Source organism: Toxotes jaculatrix, chromosome 5 (genome assembly GCF_017976425.1).
Source record: "Toxotes jaculatrix isolate fToxJac2 chromosome 5, fToxJac2.pri, whole genome shotgun sequence".
Taxonomy (NCBI): Eukaryota; Metazoa; Chordata; class Actinopteri; family Toxotidae; genus Toxotes; species Toxotes jaculatrix.
The window spans coordinates 19,555,659-19,583,144 of record NC_054398.1 but is presented as its reverse complement, the minus strand read 5'-3'; the positions used below and the strand labels follow the sequence as shown (position 1 = coordinate 19,583,144).

At 41.5% G+C, this 27,486-nt stretch overlaps 1 protein-coding gene across 4 annotated transcripts; it reads left to right on the top strand.

The window, feature by feature from the left end:
* The first annotated feature begins 41 nt into the window (after positions 1-41).
* On the top strand, positions 42-26,534 carry LOC121181588 (CUGBP Elav-like family member 2). Of its 4 annotated transcripts, none has more exons than XM_041037546.1 (14): positions 42-345; positions 9,014-9,204; positions 12,595-12,677; positions 14,747-14,795; positions 15,347-15,481; positions 16,412-16,491; positions 17,720-17,881; positions 19,095-19,158; positions 19,988-20,122; positions 20,811-20,939; positions 21,616-21,792; positions 21,962-22,105; positions 22,610-22,790; positions 23,762-26,534. In XM_041037546.1, the coding sequence occupies exons 1-13, from the start codon at positions 275-277 to the stop codon at positions 22,735-22,737; spliced, it is 1,548 nt and encodes a 515-aa protein (XP_040893480.1). In that variant the 5' UTR covers positions 42-274; the 3' UTR covers positions 22,738-22,790; positions 23,762-26,534. The 4 variants fall into 4 exon arrangements, with proteins under 4 accessions (XP_040893480.1, XP_040893479.1, XP_040893478.1 ...); XM_041037544.1 differs by having other exon boundaries at positions 43-345; positions 21,959-22,105; XM_041037547.1 differs by lacking the exon at positions 42-345 and adding an exon at positions 772-889 and having other exon boundaries at positions 21,959-22,105.
* The last annotated feature ends 952 nt before the right edge of the window (positions 26,535-27,486 follow it).

Sequence of the window (27,486 nt, the reverse complement as noted above, 5' to 3'; positions counted from 1 at the left end):
GGTTTGCTGCAGCTCGGTGTGCAGTGTGTGACAGCGGCGTGCCTGAATTTATTTCAGTCGGGGACGAGAGAGAAATTAGGAGGAAGGAATAAGGCGGATACCAGTGCCTCTCTCTCTCTCTCTTTCCCTCTCCCTCGCTCTCTCATGCAGTTTTGAAGAAGACGCCCCCTCCCTGCACCTGTTCTGCTTCGTCTTCTCGCCGTCTCGCAGGAGTTGAGCCTCTTGTGAGTGAGCGGACGTCGCTTCTCATTGTTAGATAGACGGTGTTTTGAGCATGACTTCGGCGTTCAACCTAGATTTCCACCCTCTCACGGAAAGTCGCTTAATGACTTCGAGCGACACAATGTAAGTAATCCAACTATTGATCGGTGTTGCGATCTCATGAGCAGCCTGAGCTTTTGTGAGTGTTTTTTAGAGAGGAAGAAAAAAAACAACAGCACACAGTTAAGGGCGAGTTGGGAGTTAGCTAACGTTAGCTCTGTTGGCAAGTGGGATGCTAACGTTGCTAATGGTACGGTACGCTCACCTGGAGTTGGAGTAGTTTGTCCAACTTAGATAAAAACGGGTCTAACCACAACAGAAGTCGGTTAAGTAAACGTAACACAACTCCTAAGTACGGCTGAGCACACACCCTCTGGGCTAACACGTCCTGCTCGGAGTGACTGCTAGAAAACGCAGTTTGCTCGGCGCTACAATAGTCAAGTGACATGTGCTTCCGGAGATCACACGTTTCGGTATCAGCTCGGAAAAACACCATAGATTCGCTGTTAAAAACAGCAGCCCGGGTGGCTTTTTTGTGCCACTCCAACACAGCACCACCGTCTTGTGTGGCGCTTTAGTTAGTTATTTAGAAGTGGATAAGTTTACGTTGGCGTGTGCTCGTCAAACGGTAGGTGTTAAATCGGTCAGTAATGAACGGTTTTGAACGGGAACTGCGTTGAGTAGAGTTATCCTGTTAAGTTGTACTTAAGTTTGCTAATAATACATTATGTTGCCGATCTAATATCTCTTTGTTTTTTCTGTTTTAGTGGCAAAAACTCAGCAGCACAAGTGAACCTTGTTTGTAGGCAGTACACGGGCTGTCTCCGCTAGCTGCCGAGCTAGCTCACACATCGTTAGCTGCAGCTCTCAGACACTAGTGCCCCCCTCCATGTTGAATGCAGAGTGCTTACTTAATGGCACCAAACACGTGGTTTCCTACATTATTGAGCCATTAATGGAAATCTTGTGACAGGGCATGTAAACAAGGGAGAAAAAGACCAAGCACAGAGGTTCATATTATAGCTCCTGTCCTCTCGACATAACATCAGCTAATCCTGTTTGACTAAGACATTCCCAAAACCACAGCTTGCTTTTACAAGACTGTTTGAAATTTAAATGTCTGCGCTTTCAGGAGTGCTGCCTGTATTTTGCAACAAAATGGGCCGTGCCCCTTGATTTCATGGTGTGATTAGTTCTTTAAACCATTTTTAAAATTAGTTTTTCATTAAAATTAGGTCCCAGTGGTTGGCATGTGTGATTGAAAGGTTTGTTCTTGAGCCATTTTTTTTTTATCTTTAACAAATTATTTTCTTCTGCAATGATCAGGGTCAATGAACAGTTATTTTCACAACTGATTAATCTGTCAGTTAGTTACTCAATTATTTGTTTGGTCTTTGAAACATCAGAAGACAGTGAGAAATGCATATCCCAATATCCTAGGGCACAAGATGACCTAATTAAACATTTTGTTTTATCTAACAGTCCAAAACCCCCAATTATTTAATTTACTAGAATGTTTGACAAAGAAAAACAGCAAATCTTGACCAGAGACCTCATCAAAACTTATAGTTAATCAATTAATCAACTGATCGTTTTAGCTTTAACTGTGATTATAGCTGAAACACCAAACATTCCCGAGTCCCAGCCTCTTAATTGTGAGGATTTCCTGCTTTTCTATTGAAGTGATAGTGAATCGAAGGCCACCTTCGGTTTTCAGGAAATTTTTATGGGCATTTTCATTATTTTTTAATGTTCTTGAGCCCAGACAACATATCAGTTAACTGAGAAATAAGTGAGAGATTAACTGTTAATGAAAATAATTGTAAGTTGCAGGACTACCTGTAATTATATCCATCCAGAGGAAAGGTTGTGAAAATTAATGTTTTAATTTGTGGTTTCAAATATTTTAATATTTCACACTTTTGGAGTTTTTTTTGTTTTTTTTTTAAAAATAATATCTCATTTGTGAAACTTGGCAACAGTGAACTGGTGATTAGAGCTTGTCCCAGCTGTATTTGATTGATTTATCCCTCTGATTGTTGACAGTGAGAGTGACTACCAGGGCTTAAGCGTGATCCTTTGGCAGCCAACATAGTAATAGTGCTATGTCAGTAAGCTAAGCGTCACGGTGATCCCTTTTGTTGTGGCCGGGGAGCTGTTGATCAGTGTGAAGTGTAGGATCTTGGCACAGGGTCCGGGGATTGCTCGGACCAGCTGTTCTGTTCTCTTCCTTTGCTGTGAGGGTGGCAGCGGTGGTGGGAGAGTGCCATACAGCCAGATGTTGAAGGCCAAGAGTAGGAGGGCTCTGATCTAGCCTGTCACCTGTTTCTCAGCTCCTGCTGCTAGCTTGGCGCAGCAATAATTACAAGACTGGCTGTCGTAGAGCTGCACACATTGCCTTGGAGGGCTCATAATCACATGCCCTATCTCCAGTGTGGGGTGGTGTGATCGAAGGTTGAGCAAATTCTTCTGCAAACTTTGCAAACAAAAGATATTGTGGGACAGAGTTACATAAGACCAGATGCACCCACCATGTCCATAAAATTGTCAGTGCCTAGTGCGTTATTAACCAAAGTCTACACAAGCGGTATGGTGAAGCAGCAAAATAAACTGAGCTTATGATTCTAAAATTGGATATGAATTGGCATAATGTTTTGAAGATTATGCACTTTCCAGGTCAGGCCGTGTTTGTGAGTTAGAAGTCTAGACCCGCAGTTCACATGAAGTGGAATCAGCTGATTGGTTGCGCGGGGGGGGGGGGGGGGTCAATTCTTGAGTGGACAATTCAAGAGTAGCGGTAATGGATTGGATTGAGGGGATGTGACAACAAGAGAACCTCTTTTATATTGATACTTTTGTGAAGTAGAGAGCTCCTGTGCACTTATTGGACATGTGCAAAATCATTATTTAAGCTCATTATTTAGTGCATACATAGTTTATGTTTATTGTCAACCATTTTGTTTGAGTGTCCCAAGTTGTGAGTGTGAATTTTATGTACTATTTAGTGTCCTCAAAAATTTTAACAACGGTATGTTTTTTTAAATGGCAAACACACAGATGATTCCCCTCAAGATAAGTAGTACTACACACTGCAAGGCAATCAAATACATGATAATCAACGAGCCTCCAGTATTGCAACATGAAAGAAAATTGCCATTGTGTGACTTTCTATCTGCCAGTGATGATGCAACATGACATTTAAAAAAGTGGCTGAAATCTCATTTCACTGCTCACTTTAGTGTTACCTACCGAGTGTCCTCATAAGAAGTAGTGAATCAGGGAATGATTTTGGACACAGCCACGGAGAAATGTGTGATATTTGTCGATATAAACTGAAAGCAAAAATATTACATGTTTAGTAAGTAGACTTTTGTTTTAAGAATATTCTGTTGCCTATCACAGGTTAGGATAATGGATGACTGAGTAAGCCAGTGCAGTAAGCACACTCTGTCAAAGTAATCAAGTGTAATTGCTGCTTTTAGTGGGCTGTTTCTCTTTATTTGAGATGCATTGGTGAGGCTGCTGCCCGGTACCTGAAGATTTAGATTCATGCGACATCTGACGCTGACAGGGGTGTGAGCAGAGTTTTATTTCATCGGTTGTTTCACTGTTCGTTCACGCAAGCTTTACTTTAGCAACGTCATCCATAATCACCAGGGACACTTGGTGTGATTATGGGGCTAATGGGGCGGGCCTTGTCATCAGATGCTGGCCGTCTGTTAACATGCAGCCCATTCAGAGGCTGATTGAACATGTCTGTCTTCATCAGGGGAAATGCAACAATGAAATCAAGCCATATTGAGCTGAATTGGAGTTAACGCCAGGAGGAAAATATCTTAATAACTTCTCATCAGAATCACAGTGTGCTGATTAGGGTCGACCATGTGGTATGGAAATCAAATGATGCATAGTCCCTCAATTTCTGGCCTAAAGAGACATCCGTTCTTGGTTGTCTTTTTTATTTTTATTTTTTCCAAACCTGGGTACAAGTCCACAGGTCGTACAAGGGACGTACAACAAAAGGTCTGTAAATCCTGCTCCTGTTTTCTGTGGCCAATTTTTAAGTTACAACTTCAAGCCTATCATGAGGGTATTTTTATTCTAAGCTTGTGAAACCTTATTCAGACCGTCAAAGAATATTCTTCCTCTTTGTGAAGTTGTGGAGAAAATAGAGTTAGAAGAGAGAGCCCTTGTGTTCTACTTGACAGATGTCAAGATATTACCAAGGCATTAGAGGCATTCTGTGTCCTGTTGAATCAGCTTATAAGGCCACTGGTTCCTGAAAGAAGAAACATCTCATGATTCTTTTTGAGGGTATTACTAGCAAACAGCTGTTTCAGTTGACTATTTTTTTCCCTCTTTTCTCAGAAGCATTACGTGTGTCCATGTGAACTTTGACTTTTTTTTATCCCCAATAAAGCGTGACAGCAGTGTGCTGCTGGTTGCCAAAACAGTTCAAGGCAGAGAAACAAGTTTTAGCCTATTATTCATAACGGGAAGCTACTCAGCATTATGTGTAACATTGCACTAACAATACTTGTTTGATCAGTGTTTTGATTAAAGCAATATTGTGATAGTTTAATAAATAAAGTGCCACGTGACAATAATACAGTTAGCAATTATAAAAATACATGTATAGCAGAGCTTTTTAAGAATGCAATTGACCACAAATTGTGACGAGCGTCAAGAAATTGTTTTCCGTCAGCAGTGGTGACAAAACAAAATCATGTGACTTGTTGCTGGTGTGATCCCCTGGAGGTTTAAGGATGAGTGTCGTCCAAACACAGTGCTGAGCTTTCAAAATCATGTATGTTAGCAGGCGAATTGGCTGGCTTTCTATTATGGGCACAGCAAAGGTGTCTCTGGCATACTTGCGCGGTCAGAGCTCACCAACAGGACAGGCACATGGTCCAGATAAATCACCTTTTTTTTATGGGTGGTGCAGCAGTAAGCATGCAACTGTCGTGGCTCTGGCTCTGAATGACTCGTCAGCTGCTGCAGGGCGTCTTGGAGCATGATGAGCTGCCACATCGCAGGGCTGTTTGTGGAAGCTCAGCAAAAGACTTCATCACTACCGTCTGTGAGCACTCTGCTGGGTGGTGTAGGCAGCAGAGCTGGGAAATACTGACAGAATCAGCTTTAGTATTTTTTTTAAGTCAGTACCGTTATCGATAATGTGCAAACATTTTGTGTATGTCTGAGGTGAATTAAATTTCATTTATGGTGCTTAAATCTAAAAAAAAAAAAAAATTTAAAAGTACCAGCAGTAACGTGTCTTGACTGAAACAGTGTTGTGGTTACTCTGACCTTACTAAACCCACAGAGTTTTCTATGAAACTCATTGAAACTCACTCTTGTGAAAACTATTGACAGTGTTGACAGAACCCTTGTACTGGCAAAATGCCATTGTAGTATTGACATAACAGTATACTGTTTAAACAGCTTGACTCTCTAGTTCCACCATAGAAACTATATCAGAAGGTGACACTTAAAACTGATATGCTACTGGCAGACACCGATCCCCGTAGGCAGCTGTCACTTTTGTAGTAGTTAAGCTGGCAGGGTTGGTCATAGTTAATTACCAGGCTTGTAAAGGAATTGCTTAGTTTCTTGCTGAGAGTGAGGTGGACTATTTCTTGTCCAGGCACAGTAATTTCCTGAGTTTTAGGGGGGCTGATCGATGGATTTTGTAACCTTCAAACAGAGTCAGGCTGCCTGTTTCTCCCCCATGTCTTGTGTTTTTGCTAAGCTAACTGGTTACTTGTGGCAGCTTCATACTTACGGTGCAGACATGAAAGTGCTATCGATCTTCTCATCTAACTCTTGGCAAGAAAGTGAATAAGTGTCCTTCCCAAAATGTTGAACCATTTCTTTTAGTCTGTAGCAGTAGCAGCATTGGCACTTTTACTTGAAAGCTTAAATACTGTCTGTTGTTTTTTTTTTTTTTTTTTCTACCAATCCTGCTGCTGCTTTCACTTTCCTCTAGTTTCAGCTCTAGTGGTCAGTACAGCTCTTAGTGTGACAGTGCATTGTATTGTATTCACTGTGCAGTATAGTTCTATTATATATAAATGCTTTGAGGCAGACAATTTGAATCAACCAGTTTTTATTACTTGAATTTCTCAAAATCATTGAGACATTTTTGCAGTAATTAAAACTGTCATTTTTGTGGAGGTGGATAGCAAGGCCAAAGAATGTATTATTGCATTTACAGTTCTCTGAAGCTGTCACCTAAGCTGACGAGACAGTGCTCAGCTGCAGGGGGCTTTGGAGTTTAATGAATGTAAAAGGGAGTTTATTTTGAGCCTCTGTGTTTTTCAATTCTGTGACACAAATCCAGTTTTTCGAGTGAGGTTTGCCGTTTTAACAGTGAGATTTCATCAAAGGGCCCTCGGCAAAATGGCGTCGCAGTGTCACTGGCAAAACTGGATAAATGGTTTCACACACCAGTTCTGTGGCCTTAACAGACGTAGCCTTCGATGTATTCCAAAGCATCTTTCTGACTTGGCCCATTGTGCTGTAGAGGAACGGTGAATAGTGTTCTCCAGCATGGGGGAACAATATGTGATTGTTCCCTGCTGTGGTGAAGAAGCTGTAGGTTACTCTCTGTACCATCGCCAAAGCGCCTGAGGAGGAGATGTACCGCAAAATCTCTGTCTGCTAACCAGCGATTCTTGGAGGTTTAGAGCTCTGCAGTGCTGTTTTTGTGTAGCTGTCGGAGCTGGTGGGAGGGGGGCACTCACCCCTTTTTGGTGGAGAGGCTTTTGTTTCAGTGGAGCCTTTTTCAGTTTATATGTCATCATTCGAATGTATTGACAGTCTCAAAAAAAAAACAAAAAAAAAACCCGAGTTCATACCAAGGCGTGGAGTTGGATTTCAGAAAAACAAGAACTGAAGTGTGATTTGTTAGCATGTCATTTAAGTCCCTCAAGGAGTTTGGTGTTTCTGCGGAACGGCTGGGCTCAATTTGTAAGAGATGGATGGCTCGCGTCCAAAGGTCTGTGTGTAAAATTGTTTCTACATTAGTTTATCTTTTGTCAGTCTCACTCATACAGTGTTTTTTTCTTTTCTTTTCTTTTTTTTTTTTTTTTTTTTTTTAAAGAATTCAGGGCCGGTATGTGCACCATAGTCTCCACTTTTTGTCTTTGATCCTTGGCCCTTCTTGATCCTCTATAGTACTACAGTGTGTATTGGGAGTGATGCTTTGTGTTTAACATGATTTCTCTGCCTCAGTACCCGTGGATGTCTGTTGCTGTGACCTCATTTCTGGTTTCCAGCGCCTCTGCCCCTGTCAGGAAATGTTTATGTGCTTGATTTTGTGCGGGAGTAAGACAAAGGTGCTGTAGTCGTAGGTAGACTTGTATCGATTCTCTGTCCCTAAGGCTTGCCTCAAAGGAAAATGGCACGATTTAGTATTTCACTCCTCTCCACCATTGCTCTACTACCCCCAATCACCCAGATTGTTGCTCGATATGTTGTTGACTATACAATTCAGTGTGTTTACACCATCCGTTATTGTAAACAATATATTGTTTCTGCATCCACATTGGTGTACCCATTAAATAGCCAGACTGCCAAGAATTTTGTGCTCTGTAAACCATTTGACGTCTTAATAGAAAATTAGGAATGTATAAAAATAAAAAGGTAACCTTTTAGATTAGTTAAGAAAACACAATTTCTTAACTAATCTAAAAGGCACAGTGTCTAACCCATCTAATAAATTGCAGTTTAGCCTGAATTCAGTATGTTTTGGATATTGGTCTAACCCAGTGACACAGTCATTCTGAAAACCCGTCACACATCAACTTGAGATTGAATAATTTATTTTTATTGTTGGAATTAACATGATTATTATAACAACAAATCCAGTTATTTGATAGGTAACTTGTAAGCTAAACTGATAAAATTGAAAGACTGAACCAAAAACTAAACAAATATTTATGTATCTGTTTTCATAACCTGGAAAATACTGATGTTTTTACTTTGACAAATAGTCCTGACCCAACTGGTTTTGCATGTTTTTGTAACCTTGTGGTTTAATGTTCTCAGTAACACACTGGTGTTCTTACAGTCTGATAGACCTGTGTGACTTGCCATAACATCTTTCTGATCTCCTGGAGCCATTTGTGGCATCAAAATTAGATTAAAACCTCTTTAAACAGAAGTGCCCAAGGCTGAGGAGACACTAAAGTTTGCATTAATTTGAACATCAGCTTGACCGAAATGGATTCACCTATAAAAACCAGACGCAATGCAGCACGTCTGTAAGCTGTTAAAAACACTGCGTTCCTGCAGTTTAGTTTCTTTCATCAAATACTGTATTTAAGCATATTAGTAGTTGTGCCCCCTGAATGTTTCCACACATGGTTTCCTGAAGTCCCACATGAAAGTCAGCCAGTTGTGGCTTTTTGTTTTTCAGTTATTAAAGGCTGTCTGTTACCTGTCAGACATGTTTGAGATTATTCTACTAAAGTGAAATACATAATGTGTATATAAAGAACTGCACTTGTTTCTTAAATACCATGATGCTAATCTACAGTGTAGATATCAGGCAAAAGGTCAGGCCCAAAGTATTGCCACATTGTTTTTGATATTGAAGTGTTGTCATCTTGTAATTTGTTGCCCCGCTTATGAATTTCTTCTTCAAAGAACCTAATGCAAGACCCATCATTCAAACTTCAGAAATTTTGTGCAAACCCTTGTGTACTAATTACAGATTTGTTTTTTTGTTTTTTTTTTTAAATTTTCTCAGCAACGGCAGCAAGATGAACGGGTCGCTGGAGCATTTGGACCAGCCAGACCCAGACTCCATCAAGATGTTTGTGGGACAGATCCCACGCTCCTGGTCAGAAACAGAACTAAAAGAGCTTTTTGAGCCCTTCGGAGCTGTTCACCAGATCAACATCCTCCGTGATCGTACCCAGAATCCCCCTCAAAGCAAAGGTACCATCAGAGCATAAAATCTTTTGTGATTGTTTATTCTACCAAGCCACAGAGGTTATTTGATGCTAGACTCTTGAAAATGGTTTGCCTGCATTTTTTTTAAATATACAGTAGATTAGTTGATTAATCTGTTGATATAAAATAAATTGTTAGTCACAGCAATAATAAATTAGGACATAATAAATAATAATAAGACTAAATATTGGTTGGTTACCTTCCAAAGTGCTCGACCGGCATTTGCCTGGCTTTTAGTGGACAAGCGCAATACACAAAGCCCTGTTATTGCCACATCATCTACCATCATATTTCAGTTCAATCCCCTTAGGCAGTGCTCAACATTGCTTGTCTGTGCACGCAATGCAGCTATATTTGTGCCTACAGATGAGATGATTCAATAGTGTTTTGTTTCAGGGTTAAAAAATAACACCTTTTTTCATAACGCTGCATTATAGAAATATTTTTGGCTTGACCGTAACAGCGGGGCCGGCTCTGTAAATGCAAATGTCTGTCGCTGACTGTCTGACTATGTGATGCAGTTACATCTTTCATTGGGTGGCGGAGTGTGGGAGTTTCCCCATTGGCCGTTGCTCTTTCAAAATCATTTGGCTCACGCAGTTTCTATTATATCATCAGGGCTAGGCTTTTACAGGCTGTGTTGCCAATCAGCTCCTTTGTCACTAGATTTACCAACCGTTCAGGCAGAATGCAACTAAGTGGCGATGACGTCATGAATATGCTAATTATAATATTGCATCATCCAGCTTCATTTAGCGACTTTTCAAGCAGTCTTCATTGAAAGTAGTGTTTATACATCAGGTTCAGAACAGTTTTCAACTTACTCAATTTCACATATTGACCATACCCAGCCCAGCCATTTACTAGGTTTTGACCTAGTTCTTCATCACCATGCTGGTGTAAAAGCAGTATTGTACGAAGAAAGTGTTACTCAACTGCAATTTTCCATTAAGACGTTCATCAGTGTGCTCACCTTAGAAATGGTGCTCTACTGCGATTTCCTTTAAGGTTGCAATTAGAGGAGACTGTGAAGTGGAAGCCTGCTGTCCGCAGACAGCTGCAAAGTGCCACTGGAAGTGCTCAGTCTCTTGTAACTAACTGTAGGTGAATAAAGTACACGACAGTTTTCCTGATGTAACTGTCCTGAGTTTACAGCGTTAGCCAAATTTCAATTCCCTTGATGGTTGGATGACTGACTATGGCTAAAGGCACTAATCCACTCTTGGATTTTAGTGTGGTGGGACCACGTTTAATGCTTAGACAGTGGTTTTGTGGCCCTCACACACCAAGCCATTGAAGGTCTCTTGCCAACTAGCGCCCGTAGTTTTTTAGATGTGTTCAGAACCATTGGCACTATTTGGCCCTTATCCGCCCCTGTTCTGCTGATTGAGTCTGTCAAATTGTCAGTGGAGGCAGTCTAAGAGAGAGTGCGCTCTGACTGGTTGTTCATCTAGGTGAATAACCCAATGAACAATTTATCCTTATTTTTTTTTTTGCCACTCACAAGCAAAAGACAGACTGACAAAGCCACTACTTTGGAGTCACCTTTGTTTCTGGCGTTTATAGTCTTTCTGTCTCCTTTCTAGCATCCATACAAACATCAGTTGCATAGCAGGAATTTACAAAGAACATTATGACTCTGTGTTGTCTTGTCACATACCAAAATTTTGTCTCAGTCAAGATGCTGCTTTTAAACTGTTATAAGTAAATTACTGGGGACAAACACAAACAGGACTGCAAAAAAAGAACTTGTATTTCGGGTTTTAGATCTTGTTTTAGTTCCTTGGGTTTCTCACTTCACTCAGTCTCTTTGGTCAAAAAGAGCCTGTAGTGTGTCAGAGCCCTAAGAGCAACACAACCAGGACAGTACTCAAATCCACATGATCAGGCTTTTTAACAAAAACACATCTAACATCGCCAACTAATCCTGAGTGTGCTCAAAGGTATACCAGAAAATCTCTAGGGTGCTTATTATGCTGTGTGTATAAATATGCAGCAAACACTGTGCAGTTCATTGGGAGGCTGAAGAGTTCAAAGCCCCCCCCCCATCCTTTTTTTTTTTTTTTTTAAAGCAGAGCCCTCCCCTGTTCTAGGCAGAGTGTCAGCTGTGATGGCCTATTGACATGTTAATGCAATGTTAATGTATTCTAATAGATAATCTGGCCTGATCACAGCGGTCTTTGCCTCACCCAGTCTGTGTGAGGTGAATTTGTTGCAGTGGCACCCCCACACCCATCAACTGCCGTGCTCCTCTCCCAGTAGTCGTATTTCTACTGGGAGAAGTGAGGGCAGTTTTATCAGAGCACAACAGGCTGATGCTATCACGCTTATGTTTATTTGCATGGCAGATAATACACCCTTCACCCCCTTCTTATGTCATCAATCTTGCTTTTGTTTGATTTGTTCTTTGAAATTGCTGTAATCCCACTTCCATTTTGGTTGTTTACTTTGCCACAGATCTATTGAGGAGCCATCAGATTTGCGGCTGTTTTTAGGTCACGTCTACTGCAGGTCATGAAAAAATCATCTGATAACTATCACGCCTCTCTGGATGGTTTATTTAGCTCCAGTAAATTGGAGGCAGGGCTAAGCAGCAGAGAAAGAGAACTCAGCTGGTTGTGAGAGAGAAGAGAGCAGCTTGATGCATATTAGAGTTCAACAGCCCTCCCCGCGGCCTGGGAGCTCCAGTAACAGCATAATACACACTATGTAGGTCAGAGACGCTGCAGTGCTCCACTTCCCCAGCCCAGTGAAACTGACAGGCTGGAACGCCACTGGCGGTCTGCTGGGACGGAAGGATGAGAGGCTTTTTTTTTTTTTCCTCCCCCGCTCTTCTTTTCTTCATCCCCCTCCCCCACCACCTCTCTCCTCCTGTGATTCCTCTTCCTCGCTCTCACTCCTGCTCCCTCTTGCCTCTTTGTGCTGTTTTCATGCCTCTTCTATGTATGTTTGAGTGCGATTGGATTCTTATGCAATGCGGCATCACTCTCTCTGATGTGTTGGTACTGTGCCCTGGCTTGCCCAGGCTGTGTTGACCTGCGGACTGCGCATCAGTGTGTCCTGACAGCTATCTAACCCCGTCGTCATCTCTCTGACCATGCCACACAACAGCCCTCTACTATCTCATTACTCCTCGCTGCAAGCTCCTACAGCTCCTAGCTGTATGCACCATCAAGCAATTGGTGCTAAGAATATCCTGTCACGTGTTTCTAACATGTGACATGTGAAGAACATACTTTTATCCATTCAGCTTCTGTTCTGCTCTGCAGTAGTTGTGGTATTTCATTTACAGCATGTATGCATTGCGTTTTTAATGCCGGTTGTCTCCTTCCCCCCACCCATTGTTTGTCCCTGTTCTTCTCTCTCTCTCTGCAGGATGCTGTTTTGTAACTTTTTATACAAGAAAAGCTGCACTGGAGGCCCAGAATGCACTGCACAACATAAAGACCTTAAGTGGGGTGAGTAAGCACAGTATGGGCCGTTTTTAGCTGCTTGAGCCCCTCTACATCCCTGGTGCAGGCTGTGAGCAGTGTGCTGACCGATAATGAGCTCTCGGCTCACTGAATGCCTGTCTGGCCTGAGAAATATCTCAGCCCCCGCTATGCACAAACACCACACTGAGGACCCCCCCTCAACCCCAACACACTGAATTGATAATCTGACCTAACACACCCACCCAGGTACCAGGTAAAGTGTGCTTGACCAGGCAGCAGGTTGTTCACTGTGGCACAGGACCTGATCGCCACAAAGTGGAACAAATTATTAATGCTTGTCTTCATGAATCATTGATGCACATCTACATTTTATTTCCCAAAGTTCGAAAAAAAAAAAGTAGGTGAGTTGAAGTCTTGTTAACAGTGGAGCTTGGGGAGAGTGAGCATGGTTTTTTAAAGGGGCAAAATGTAAATATTTTAGTTTAAAACATTCAAAAATTAGCTAAGGCTATCATCAGTGTATGAAGAAATAACAGTTTCGGTGTGATGTTAAAGACATCAGTGTATTGAGTTACAGAAATGTTCACTAAAGTTAGCATGCTAGCCAGCTAGTCCTGGCCCGTCCTGTCTCATCCAAGCTCATCTATTGATACTGCCACTCTACCTGCTCTACCTTGTGTTCCCCAACATTTCGTGTCTTGTCCTCTACTCCTGCCACTACTATATCTTCCCATGTCCACTTTCTTGTAATATGCTGCCTCCTATTTGTTTGGAGGATGAATTGGACAGTTGGCCAGTTTTTATACATTTCCCCTTTAATTCCTCACCTGATTTATCTACTGAGATTAAAGACCAGTCAACTGGAATAAGTGCAATTGCTTGTTAAACCTCTACAAATCTGCCAAGCCTATACACAATCCTAAATTACTTTCCGTCCAATCAATTAAATCTATAACAAACAACTCCAGCTGTCGATTAAATCAATAACCCAGTCTATTGGAAAAGGAGCCACTGTCAGTGAGGTTACAGGTAAATATTGAACCAGGTTGATAAATGAGTGTAGCGGGCTGAGTATACAGGCCTGGCGCTCTTCACTGGAGGACTATCAATCAACCAGACATTTCAAATAAAGTGTGGTCTAACAGCTCAGCTCTCGAATCCCAATGCCCGGTCATACTGTTACTGGCATTGACTGCAGGTGACTGAGTTTGGTTTGCGTGATAGTGGAAAAGCTTGTTTCCCTGTTCCTGTTCTCTCTCCCTTCTGTGCCTCGCTCTCCTTGGTCAGTGACGCTAGCCAGTACCCATACTGAGCGGGCCATCTGTCTGCTTCTCTTTAGTGCTTGTCAAAAACAAACCCACCACTTTTCATAAGCACAACCTGCTCAGGCATCGCACGGTTAGATTTATTTCTTCTTTCAAGTCAGTAAATGTGCTAAAAATACGTTCACTTGAAGTCCTGTGAATTGCCTTGGACAAAAGTGTTCATTAAATGGCTCGAAATGACAGATCCTGAAGCAGTTGTTCTGCATCCACTTCCTGCATAATGAGCACAGCTTGAAACATGGCGACGTGTTCAGAGATGTTAGCTTGACTCAACTGAGAGTTTTCACAGCTCAGATTTGCCACACCTTGTATGTGTATGTAATATGATGGTGTATAGGGGTTAAGAAAAAAGTATTATATCAAATTCTGAAAGACCTACTGTGCATTTGAAAGCAGTGCAGAAATTGCTCGCTTGTCAGCCATCTCCGTATAACAGTTCTAAAGAAGATGAGGGATGTTGACAGGAAGAATCGATAAGTTCAATCACAAGTCTACACTACAGCTAGAAGTGAAATTGGATACTGGAGAATTTGATCCCTGCCATCAACTCATAGACACTTCCTCCAGGATCTGGCTGTAGTGAGAGATGATGGTCTTAGAGTGAGAGAGTAAAAAAGGAGGCAGAGAGAAATGCCTGAAGATGGCGGGGGGGGCTAATGTGAAAATATGATAGATATCCTTGTGATGAGAGATAACAAGATCGAGCACCTACGTAGTTAATAATGGTGACAGGTGCGGTGTTAACTGTTTCTCTACCCTTTTTTCCAGATGCATCATCCTATCCAGATGAAACCCGCTGACAGTGAGAAAACAAGTGGTAAGTGGATTCATCTGAAATGCAGGGTGTCACCAGCCAAAGGATGGGAGCACACAGAGATGGCCGTTGAGGAAAAATGTAGCCATGACAAATGGGGTGTGAGGTTTTTAAAAGAGAGGCAGGGGTTGGATTGTGTCTCTGTTTAATGTTGACATGAAGGCCTGAAGAGGACTTGGCTCAGGGAATGTGCAGCAATACATAATTTCTATATAGTGTCAGGGGTTAGGAGGATTAAGGGCTTTAAAGGCACCAAGGGGAGAGGAGTAGACCAGGCAGAGGGGATCTGGAGAAGAGCACAAATGGATGATATAGTTATCGGTCTAGAGAAGTAGACATTGAAGAAAACAAAGCTGCAAGTTGCAGAGATTTGTACAAGAGGCTGGCACTTCGAGTGAGTGGCAAAAAATGTGGCATCATGACGAGGAGGGAGCTTGAACAAGAAAAAGAGAGGTGCAAGATTTAGCGCCTGATGTAACTGCTGCTTTCATGGCTCCATAATTGCTCAGGTTTAACTGAATAGCTGTTTTTTTTTTTTTTTCATCCTTCTGCAGCGGTAGAAGACAGAAAACTCTTCATCGGTATGGTTTCAAAGAAATATGGCGAGAACGAGGTCAGAATGATGTTCTCGTCTTTTGGACAAATCGAAGAGTGCAGAATTCTCCGGGGACCAGATGGTCAGAGCAGAGGTAGGTGTAGGCACCGTGATCTTGGCCTTGCGGCCGCCACCTTCGGTGTAGCCAGAGTACAGATTCTCATCAAATATTTATACAGGCCCCTCCCTACTTGTTCATTTCAACCCCCTCTACCCCCAAATCAAGGGCTATTCACCTCCATTGGCACCCGTTCCATCCCCATAGTCTATCCTTCCGTCACTGTGACACTCAGCCTCCACATCTCACAGTGAAGGGCCGCTGCACTTGCTGTCCGGCACAATAGCCCGTCGCCTTGGCAACCGCTGGCTGCTGGTGTTCGTGGGCTCAGCTGGCAGGCGGCTCAGCTCGGCTCAGCTCCTCCTTTACCGCCTCCTTCATCACACTCTACAAAGGCTGGAATTAGCCTGTCGCCGCATTTCCTACATAGCTCTCTGCTGCATAAAGCCTCAGATAGCAGGCAGCACAGGGCTCTCATGCGGATGTATACATGATAAAACCTCATAGCAGCAAGAGTCAGCCGTTAATTTCTGCTTTTTTTCTGGTAAATGTACGCAGTGCAATCACAATTTGGAATGGACCATATGCCCCCCCCCCTGATGTTTGCAAATCTTAAATAATTTAGCTGATCAAATCCTTTCAGTGTGTATTTATGTGTGCATTTTACGTGTATATAATCACGTTGACTGTTTCACCATGACACCACATAGTCAAGCCTCTCTGGGTGGCAATTTAATCTGTCGATCACTGTGCTCATGTGACACGTGTTACTGTTCTCCTTGTTGTGTTCTTTCTCCATGTGCTAACCAGTGAGGGTGGTTCTGTGTGCTTGGGAGTTGCCATTCTCTGTACTGTAATGTGTTTTTTTGGGGTTCATAACGAGTTGTCCAAACCTTTTGTCTTGTTTTGTTTCTTCTTGTCCCTCCCTCCCTCCTCCCCCCCTCTCCTATTGTTCCCCCCCTACAGGCTGTGCGTTTGTCACATTTGCTACCAGGGCAATGGCACAGAATGCAATCAAAACCATGCATCACTCTCAGACTATGGAGGTACTGTACCCCTTAGCACCTATTTCTCATTTCCCTCCCTCCCCCCACTTACATTCTGCTGCCCCCTTGTGTTGGAAAGATGAAGAACAGATGGCGTCCATTCATCACAGATCACAAGTCATTTCCAAAACCACTCTTGCTAATTACAAAATTACATTGTCATCTGCAAAATAATTGAATAAAACTTGAAGCATTGCCTCGCACATAGCTGCTGAATCCAGAGTTAACAGGACATGGCAGGACACAACGAGAATAGCTGTCATCTCTAATTTTGGGCTGGACTAAATGGATCTCATTTATTGATTCTGATAACATTTTAAAGCCTAGCCATCACAGTCTACTATAATCAATCTATATTATGGAGCACAGGGAAAAGAGCCCGCACCATCAAATATAGGTTAACAAAGCATCACTCTAGACCTGAGCAGCCACCCTATTAGATTTCTTCAAAAACTGGGTCCGTGTCCTCATGTAGCCAGTGGAGTCTTTGTGGAAGTGGAGCAGCAGTAATTTGACAGCTAGCAGGTCAGAGGCTCCCTAGTGAAGCATCAGACCAAGTCTAATTAGGAGCCCAACCAAACATAACACTCCTCCTACCAGATTAAACACAGGCCCCAGTGGTGGTGCCACCTATCTCCCCCTCCTCCCCATATCATAACCTTCCCAGTTTTCAGCTGCCATGGGAGGTGCTGCTGGTGCAGAAGCCATTTTCCCTGTCCAGCCTGGTCCCTGTCTGGCTATCAACTCTCAAAATACTTTTGCACCGCATGCCTCGTGTCCATGCGTCTGTCTGAACAGTATGTGGCTGTGTGTTTGCGAGATTGTGTGTATTGTAATGCATTTTTCTTGTTAATATCCGCTGACATATCCTCGTTTGAATGTCTGTTTTTTTTGTTTTTTTTTTTAAATGTTGTCTCCATCTGTTGTCTGCTTGTCTGTGGGCTCGATTCAGCTCCTCAGAGTGCTAAAAAGATTCACTGTCTGCAGCATTGTCCTGTGCCCCTTTTGGAATGTGGCCTGGCTCAGCTATGCATGGCAGATGTCCTCTTTGTGTTAGCTTTGATATGAATGCAACAGGCATAAGAAGTGTCTTGAGGCATAGATGATACCCTCCCTCTTTTTTAAAGATTCCTTGCAATGACTGTGTCCTTGCATTGGTAAATAAACTGTGGGTTTTTCCATGTGTTTCTGAACCGGTCTAACATCTCTTACCTGTTCACTGCTTCAGGGCTGTTCCTCACCTTTGGTGGTGAAGTTTGCCGACACTCAGAGAGATAAGGAGCAGCGGCGCCTGCAGCAGCAGCTAGTACAGCAGATTCAGCAGCTCAACAGCGCCTCCACCTGGGGAAACCTGGCTGGCCTGGGGACCCTCACACCGCAGTACCTGGCTGTAAGTGTTACTCAAACATACAATCCTGCTGAGATGTACAATTACCCTTGTATTATCATATGGCATAAATTCAGTTTCTGCAAAATGTACTCTTATTCTGTTCAGCTTGACTTTATGGGTCTCACAAAGTACAAGTACAGGTAGAAAAAAAAACTCATGTACTGGACAATATAAAGCCATACTTATAAGGCAAAACATTAGACGGGTAATAAATGTGATGTTTGGGAGGTTTGCAATAAATTTGTGTAAACGGAGTCAGATGTAGTTTGTGGTTGTGTATTGTTTGTAACATCATGAGGTGTTTAGATTGATGTATGAACATCTCAACCAAAACTGAATCATATTAACAGGCAACCCTATTTTTGTTTACTGTTTGGTAAACAGTGACAGTGGCTGCTCTGGATGGAAGTGCAGCAGCCATTTTGTCTACAGTACAGAGAACCTCAAACCTTTTGGAAAAAGTAATTAAATTATCAAAACTATTACCTTGTTTCAGGCTTGATACACAGACAGTACGATGGAGCAGAATGCAAATGAAGATAATAATCTGAAATAACACACAGTGTGCAGACCTCAACTATGAATTGATTTTCTTTGGCTCAGAATAGGAACATCTTGTCTCACTCAGTTTGTGTTCTGGCTGCAGGACACAGGCATGTGACTCGCATGTGCCCACTCTGAATTGGAGCCAGTGAGCATGTGACTTAAACATGTTCACAACATGAACAGCTGAGCTGTTTGTGTTTCTGGCAGGAAAACTTGGAGATATTGAGATAATTGCATGTACTTTTATGTAGTGGCTGATGAGCTGTTATCTCATCAATCCAAATATCACATAAAGTTTGAATGAGGGGAAATGGAGGGATGTTGCAGCCATCAAAAATATGACATCTGCCATTTGGTGATAGGTCCTTAAACCAGACAGTGTGAAAATATGGTTATGTATAAATTTTGTGTCAAGTTGTTGCTGCACCTTAAAGTGATTTTCAGCAATAAATTCAGTTTCCTAAGAATCAGATGAAAAAATAAACAGAACTGCACCTTAAATATTAGAAGATAATGAGTATATTAAAGTCAGTATTATAATATCCATTTTTGTCTTTCCCTGCCACAAATTTGAGATTTGAGTTGAGATTTTACCGGTAATCAAGACCTAATTATGCATTCACTGTATGATTATTGATTTCAGTCTTTCCATCTTTGTCTTCAACAGTTGCTCCAGCAAGCCACGTCTACCAGTAATCAAGGCACTTTCAATGGTATTCAGAGGCTAGGAGGTGAGTTCATCCTTTCAGATGTCGAGACCACTGTTCTTAAGCCGTCCTCTATACATGAACAAGCCGACAATTTTCATGTCACCAACCCTGTGACTCAGTGCTCTACGCCCACATGGGTTTAAGTACCGTAAATCACATTACTCTTTCAGATGAGAGGCACATTAATAATCCGTGCTGCTATTCCAGGCCTGTGCAGGCCCTTTTAAAGACAAACACTTAGCACATCACCATGACTTGGTCAAATTAAAAAAGAATAGATCTGTGAGGAATAATGGCCCATGTTTAAAGCGCTCACTGTGCTGCTTTATAACTACAGGGGGGGCAGATTTTTTTTTATTTTAATGTGAAAATAAATGTTCATGTCTAATACGAAACTAATACTGCATTTTCTGATTGGGATTAAGAAAGTACTCTAGTACAACCCTCAGACTAACCTAAAGCTATCACTGTGCTTTGACATTATCGTGCGAAAAAGATCAAAGTGACCAGAGGTAATGGCTTAAATGTGGATGGAAAAACAAAATAATGCTACAGATGAATGTAAACTTTCTGAGGATGCTTCAGATAGCATCTTGACCAGTAAGAGTGAATGGAAAGTAGTGAGATTGATTGCAAGAACCACATATAGAGGAGGCAAGGAACATGTTTTTAATTGATGACCCTAGAAGCACATCACATCTTTAGCTGCGTAAAGATCTATTGTCTGTGCTTGTATTGTGGAGAAGTACGTTCCTTCCAAGACTTTTTGGAAAGGCGTTTCTCTGCAAGAACATGAGCATAAATTTGGAAGTCTTTGATAATCACTTCAGTTTCTTTGTTCTCCCTGCAGGTGTGAATCCCCTTCAGCTGCAGAACTTGGCCACATTAGCTGCTGCAGCAGCTGCAGCTCAGAGTTCTGGAAGCCCGACTTCCACCAACGCCCTGTCTACAAGCAGTGGAGCCCTGGGAGCTCTGGCCAGTCCAGGTAATTAGACACTAACATAAGCTCAATTTGTAGTATATGCATGTGCTGTATATAAAGTATTAAGCATTCAGGTGTCAAACTCCATGGCAGTGTTGGTGAACACGGTTATTTTAGTTCAGTTAGATTACTTGTTTACGGATGTGTTTTGCTTGCTGAGCATTTGACCTTGTTTGGGTTATTTGGCTAATTGGTAAATTAACCTGTGTCTGTTTTCTTGGTTTATCTTCACATGTAATATTTAAGTGTAAGTCTAATTATAAAAGTCCTCATCCATTGAGATAAAAATGTTCACAAGTAAGTGCTCCTGCTGCTGTAATGGTTCCTATCAACTGCTCTGCAAACCTCCCTCATCCGCTATTTGCCTGACTGTCATCAGCCATTCCTCATTGACTTTATGGGAGTTAATCACCCACATATAAAATTTGATGAGAGCCCCCATTTCCTTTTAATCTGTGTAAATATACATTGGCTCCATCTGTCTGAGTTTAGCATATTGCTCCTGCGGTAATGACCTCTACTCATTACGAGACAGATTTTTAACTGCCACCACAGTGCTGTGTCATCCTCTCATAACCATAACGATTTGTGGCTAAGATGCCAGACGTTTCAACTAATATAAGGTGTTTTAAACATGAGCACCTCACTCCTGTGGTAACTCAGATTTCCTTTTAATCGCCTCTCTCAACAGCTGGTTCAACAGCAGGGTCCAGTGCCGGTGCTGCCATGAACACCTTGGCATCTCTGGGCACCTTGCAGGGTCTCACTGGGACCTCTGTGGGCCTCAACAACCTTAACGCTCTCACCAGCAGCGTCAGTGGTGAGAATCGCCTTCCTGCTAGCTAAATGCTACAAAATGTCACCTTTACACTGTTGCTAACTTTAAATCTCCATTAGGTGATTTTTGTATCTGCTGGATGTGTAAGTAGGCAATTGTTTGCTTAGGACATATTCAGACAAAACTTAATTCAATGCAGGTTTGTCTGGCAAAAATAAAGTTAACCATTCTGCTACAACACAATGTTACAATGTCAGAGTGGTTGGTTGGCCAGATAAGTGCAAGTGGGATTGCTTGGTAGATAAATTTATAACAGGAAAGCCATGTTTCTACTCACAATCGCCACTAGGTGTAAAATCTTGTCGCATAGAATTATAAACTACTGATAAATCATCACACTTATGAGTCTACTACACTCAAACAGGCCTTTGTGGGTTCTGTTTCATTGTCTCACTGATACCCTTTAACACAAAGCTGCTATTGGTCTGAAACCTACACAGATTATTTATTAATAATTGGCTCAGCAGTCCTAATGTGTATCTCTGCCTTTAGTCATAACTGACGGTCCAAGGGTTGTATTTCTAAGTTTGTCTTTCTGCCCCCTCGTGGTCAAAATCATTTAATGCAGCTGACGTATTTGGCACAGACTTCTTACAACTTGCACAAAATGTTTGGGTCATGAGTGTGTATAATCCATCAATTTGATTTTGTTGTACAGGAATGGGGGCCATGAATGGAGGCCTGGGAGCCTCCATGGCCAATGGGTCAGCAGCCAGCTCCATGGACGCTCTGACCCAGGCCTACTCAGGGATGCAGCAGTACACAGCCTCCGCCCTGCCCTCCCTCTATGGCCAATCTCTCCTGCAGCAGAGCGTTGCTGGTAGCCAGAAGGAAGGTGAGAAGATCCCCAGAGCACATCAACACACTCTGGCATCACATCTCTGTGCTGTTAATTCTCCCTTTGTTTCAGTCTGTTTTCACATCATTTCATGAACATGTATTTTTCAGTTGCATCTAAATTTGTATCTAATTTGAGTTTCTGATTTGCTTACCAAATGGAGTAGGGCCAGAGGGCGCCAATTTGTTCATCTACCACCTGCCCCAGGAGTTTGGGGATCAGGATCTTCTGCAGATGTTCATGCCTTTTGGAAATGTGGTCTCTGCCAAAGTCTTCATTGACAAACAGACCAATCTGAGCAAGTGCTTTGGTAAGTGTGTTGGCGCTGCCGGTCTCTGAATGCCTGTTTATTATAACTGATATGTTCTGCCAGCCTGGCGCATTGTGTGCAGAATATGAGGTTGCCATGGTGCCACTATAAATTTCTGGATTTTTTACTGGGCTCCATTTTGAATAATGCTGAGGCAGCTTTGATGTAGTGCAAGCAACAGCCATGCACACGTTTGTTTTCTTTGCAGCGTCTCTTTGAATACCATTCATTGAATACAGCTGAAGTGTTATTGAAGACTGGTATTTTCACAGAAATAATTGTGTCAATTTAACACAGAAGTACTGTTTATATAGATTATTATCTTGGTGCCTCTGCTTTAATAGATTCAGGATTCAAGTATTTTTCAATACTGTGTAATTTAGTAATGTTTTAATCAGAGACAAACAGTCAGTCCTCACGCATGAGAGTACTGAAGCTAAAACATGGTGTTAAGTTGCTCTTTACATGCATGTAACAAGCATCCTCTACATTTTTTGTTTCCAGGGTTCGTCAGCTATGACAATCCTGTGTCTGCGCAAGCTGCCATCCAGGCCATGAACGGTTTCCAGATCGGAATGAAGAGGCTGAAGGTTCAGCTGAAGCGCTCCAAGAACGACAGCAAACCCTACTGATCCTAGCCCCGGGGCCTTCCCCCCTCCCCAGCTCTAATGCTAGCACTGCTAGGGTAAGTTCACCCTCCAGCCAAGGTCACCACAGCAGAGACTCAGTGGGGCAGGGGGAAAGGAGCCCACCACAGGAGGGAGACTTGCGCTATTCCTTAAAAAAAAAAAAAAAAAAAATGGTTGCAATGATCGTTCCACATTTTACTGTATTTCATTCCTGCGGTTTTCTCATGTAATTTGAGTCGAATTAAATATTTTAATGTATATGATTATTTATGACTATCACTGGAGTCAGTGTTCGCTGGAGGTATTTTGTGTCACTGTATTTAGTGGAGAGCATCAGGTGTGTTTCCATGCCATTTCATTGCCTTGAGGTCAAGCTAGACAGGTTGACTAAGGATCAGTTGTTGTGTTGAAGGGCTGGAGCCAGGCCACGTAGACCCCCGAGCCCAGAGCTTCAACCCGTGTTTGGCTTCTTTACATGTAGTCTGTCGAGTTTGTGTCATTCTTAATGTGAAAATCTTTTGCACTCTAAATTCTCCAATCTCTGTTCCCCCTGTCTGTCTCTCTCTCTCCCTCTCCCTCTCCCTCTCCCCTCTCTGTCGTATCATTATCTAAGCCATGTTGAGCTAGGCTACCTCGCTCTTTCTCTATTAACAACCTCTTCCAGTCATTCCATCCATCCTCCAAGTCTCCCACAAGGGACTGGCTCTAGATGGATCTCTTTGGGTGCCAAGTATACAGTTTGTGCATGTTGGAGTCTCTGCCATATGTCCTGGTGGTGTCACTTCCTTAAATCTGTGTATTGTTTTTGTGTGTTGGGAGAGATGGGGCGGGGGGGAAATGTTTACCGCACTGTCCTTACTGTATGTGGTGATTGGCATTGTTTTTGTTGGTTTTTGTGCCTCATGGCTAAACGATTCTTGTGCTGTGCCCCTAACTATCTCTTATCTCCTCTTTGTCTTCTCTCCCTCTCTCTCTCTCTCTCTCCCTCTCTCTCTCTCTTCCTTTCGTGTTTTTGTTCCTTTTTTAGAACAAATCTCCATGCCTGTTTGCTCATCATTAGCCTAGCATGTCTTCATGATGTTGAAAGCCAAGCCAAACTCCTGGCCTCATCATCCCACCATTGTCTGTGATGTCTCTCTAAGCTCGCCTGACCAATACCTGGCCACCCACTGACCCTTGACCTTAGCTCAACCTGATTTTTCTGCATGTATATTAATTTTTGTTTTTGTTTTTTTTTTCTGTATAGAAATGTGACAGGTGGGAGAGAGGTCAAGCAAATCAATGTGAAAACTTACCTACGTTGAATTCATTTAAGAGACCTTTTTTGTTTTTGCGAATGTTTTAAAAAAAAACCTGTGGGATTTCTTATTTTTAATTTAGCTTTTTTTTGTTTTGTTTTTTTTTATGTTGCTTTCTTTTTACCTCTCTCAGTATAGTTCACTTGAAAGTTGAATACAGGGATTGGCACACAGCTGTGCTATTTGGTGCCATTAGCAATATGTTGGCTTCTTTAAAAAAAAAAAAAAAAAAACATGCTTCAGACCACTTTCCAACACTTTTGAAAGTCTGACCAGTAAAACCCCTCTCAGTGCTCTGTAATGATCTCTACATTTTGCGGGCAGTGTGAAGATTCACACCAAGGCTATTTGAAAATATATTTTCTTTTCATTTACAAAACTATCCAGTGTATTTACCTTTTTTTGAACTACTGATGGCACAATTAAAGGTACATTTGCTCTGTTTAGAGAAATGACTACCTACATGAGTCAACTTTTTTAGAACTGATTCACAAATAGACAATCTGTGGTTTAAATGCACACTTAGATTACCTATATTTTATACCATTGAATCTATAGAGGTTTAACTAACAAGAACCCAGGCAAAACGTTGGGGTTTTTTGTAGATTATGTTGTAATGTCATCTGTGTCGGGGTGGGGGGGTCTTCAGTGTATTACATTTTTAAAGAGGACTAAAATTAGTTTGATCAGCGTGACCGTTTGAGGGTCATTCCTAGTAGATTAACACTTTAAGTCAAAAATTCCTCTGCATTAATTGTAATTTCAACCTCTAGGGAAAAAAGTACTTTTTTTTTTTAAAGGGTCACATTTTGAGTATATAGGCTTTTTTTTCCCTGCGTTAAAGAAAGGTTTAGTGTTCGATTTTCACGGTACGTCTTGACTTTCTGTGAATTTCTCATAAATAATTTAATTAATTGATGTTTCACTTTGGTTTAGTTTGGATGCCTCATGATGATTTACAATGTCTGTTAATCATACAGATGCCAGACAATGTTTCTTTTTTGTTTTGTTTTTATTTTGTTGTTAAAGTGCCCATGTGTCAAACTCAGTGTTTTTGATTTCACACAACATTCTTTCCCGTAGTAATATTATCTAGGTTTCTTTACACGAACACACACGCATGCGCACACACACACACCCACAACACTTCCTGTGATTGCAAATGTGGGAGCCCCTGAAGAAGAGATCACTTGGACACACAAACACACGGCCTGTGGGACTCTGCACATTTTATAGACACATAACACACTTGCTTTTTATTTTTGTTTTTTTGCTAATTGTTCATTTAAGTGACTTTCAGTGTCATGTTTCAGTCGTACACAGCAGTATGCACAGCACGTTAATACTACTAAGTCCACCACAATAGTGTTGGTTTACAAATACATTCCATTTTTTTCAGCACAAAGTTTACACTTTTTTTTATCGGGGTGGTATTTTGTCTGTTGTACTACAAGTTGCTGATACAACCCTGGTAAAATAACAACCACTTCACCCCCCAAAGAAGGGTTCCCTAAAACTGCGTACCTGATGGCGCTGAAGAGTTGTCAACTCAGGGTTTTTTTTGTGTGTGAAAGTAGACACTCACACAGGATTACGACACAATTGTCACCATTTGACTTTTTTGGTTTGGATTTTGTTTCTTTTCTCAAAATACATGAATATTCCAAAAAAAAAAAAAAAAAAAAACACAAAAAAAGTAACAGGTACCAAATTTGAAACAGTGCTCGAGGAAAGTGTAGTTTTGTAGGGAAACGTTAAGCACAATTGTGGGAGCTAATCACTTTTGCAGAATGTTGTGTGTGATTATAATCCCAAAACTTTCAAGGTACCACTGATTTCACTTTTTAATATGGGCATGTGCTTTTTACAGTGTGTTTTTTCTATCCAAATGCAATACAATATTCAAAGTGCCATATATACGTCTAGAAACTGCCTACACATCCTTATTAGGCCTTGGTTTAGAGATTGCTGCAGTTCGCCTTTTTTTTGTCTATTTATGCCAGTGTCATGAAAGCTCTTGTCACCTGCTCATGTCCCCCTTCTCCTCCTCCCACTCTGTGTGTTGAGTTATTGGTAAATGTGTTTTGTGATGTACTCAATTTGAACAGTTGGTTAAAAAATTGTAGATAAACAATAAACTTCCCTATACATTTGAAGGTTAAACCTCTTTCTTAGTGAGTGTGAACACATCTATTGTAACACTTTGCGAGACAAACAATTGGTGATCTGATGTGCTAGGGAATTTGTTTTGAGTTTAATAAAGTTCGAGCTAAAACTTGAGTTTAAAAAAATGATTAAAAAAAAAAGACTACTTGGGAGCCATGTTAGGATCTTAAAGTGATAAAATTGTGTGTCAAACACTGAAATGATTGCCGGTCTGTGGAAATCTGCAGAGTCTGTTGAAGTGTTACTGTGAATGAAATTAAGAAAAAGAAAAAAAAAAGCACAATGTACAGTCCACAGCGGTCCCAACTAGAACTTGACTCACTTCAGGGGCTTCCATCGCAAATCCTGTTATAGCTCTAACAATCACTTTCTTTCTTCTGTTGTTTTCATATTCTGAAGTGCTATTTTTTTTTGACAGTGTGGTAGCTTTGCATCTCTATAGATATTGTCCTGATCCAAAAGAAGAGAGAGAAGAAAATCTTTTCCTGTGTTATTTTCTTGTCTGATAATCGGTAGGACTTTGTTCATGTTCCACCAATAATTTAATAGATGTTTTGTCTTGTCTTGATGAAAGCCAAAGTGGGTGCATCTTGATGTGATCTGTATTATACATACAGTAGTTGTTTTTTTTTTTCTGTTCAGTCAATATCAATTTTTTGAAACTGGGTGGGATTTGAAAAAGAAAAGAATATGAAATACACAGGCTTTCCAATTTCTACAACTGGTTGTTCATATGTATTTTGTACCAGTGAAGCTTTTTATATTGGAAATTAAAGAGAAAAAAAAAATCTATATTGGAAAAAAAAATTGTCTGGCCTCTCAATGTGGCCTCGCCTTGACCAGGTCTTGAGTTTGGCCTCTTGGTGGTGTCAAGCAATTTTTTTTGGTTTTGTTTTTGTCTCCAAAAGATGCCTGATTTTGATTTTACTTGGATCTCTACATGTCCCTCCCTTCGTTAATCAGTTTCAGTTTCGGGGGGGTTGGGATCCTCTAAATGGTAAGTTTCATGTTAGTATTTGTGCTGTCCACATAGTTTAATGGTCATCAGGATTTCGACAACTTGTGTGGATAATTGTCTTAGTTGAAGAGTTAACTATCTGTTTAGTTTGAGCCTTGCTTTTTACCTGTGTAGAGTTTTCTGTTTTTTCCCATAGCGGAGTGTGTAGCCGAAAGACTCTGTGTTCTTTTTTGGTCAATGTTTGTTCATGTGTGGTGTGTTTCTTTGCCTCTGTCTCCAAATTAAACCATTTCCCCTAATATGGACTGTGCGTCTTTGTGTGTTGTGCTT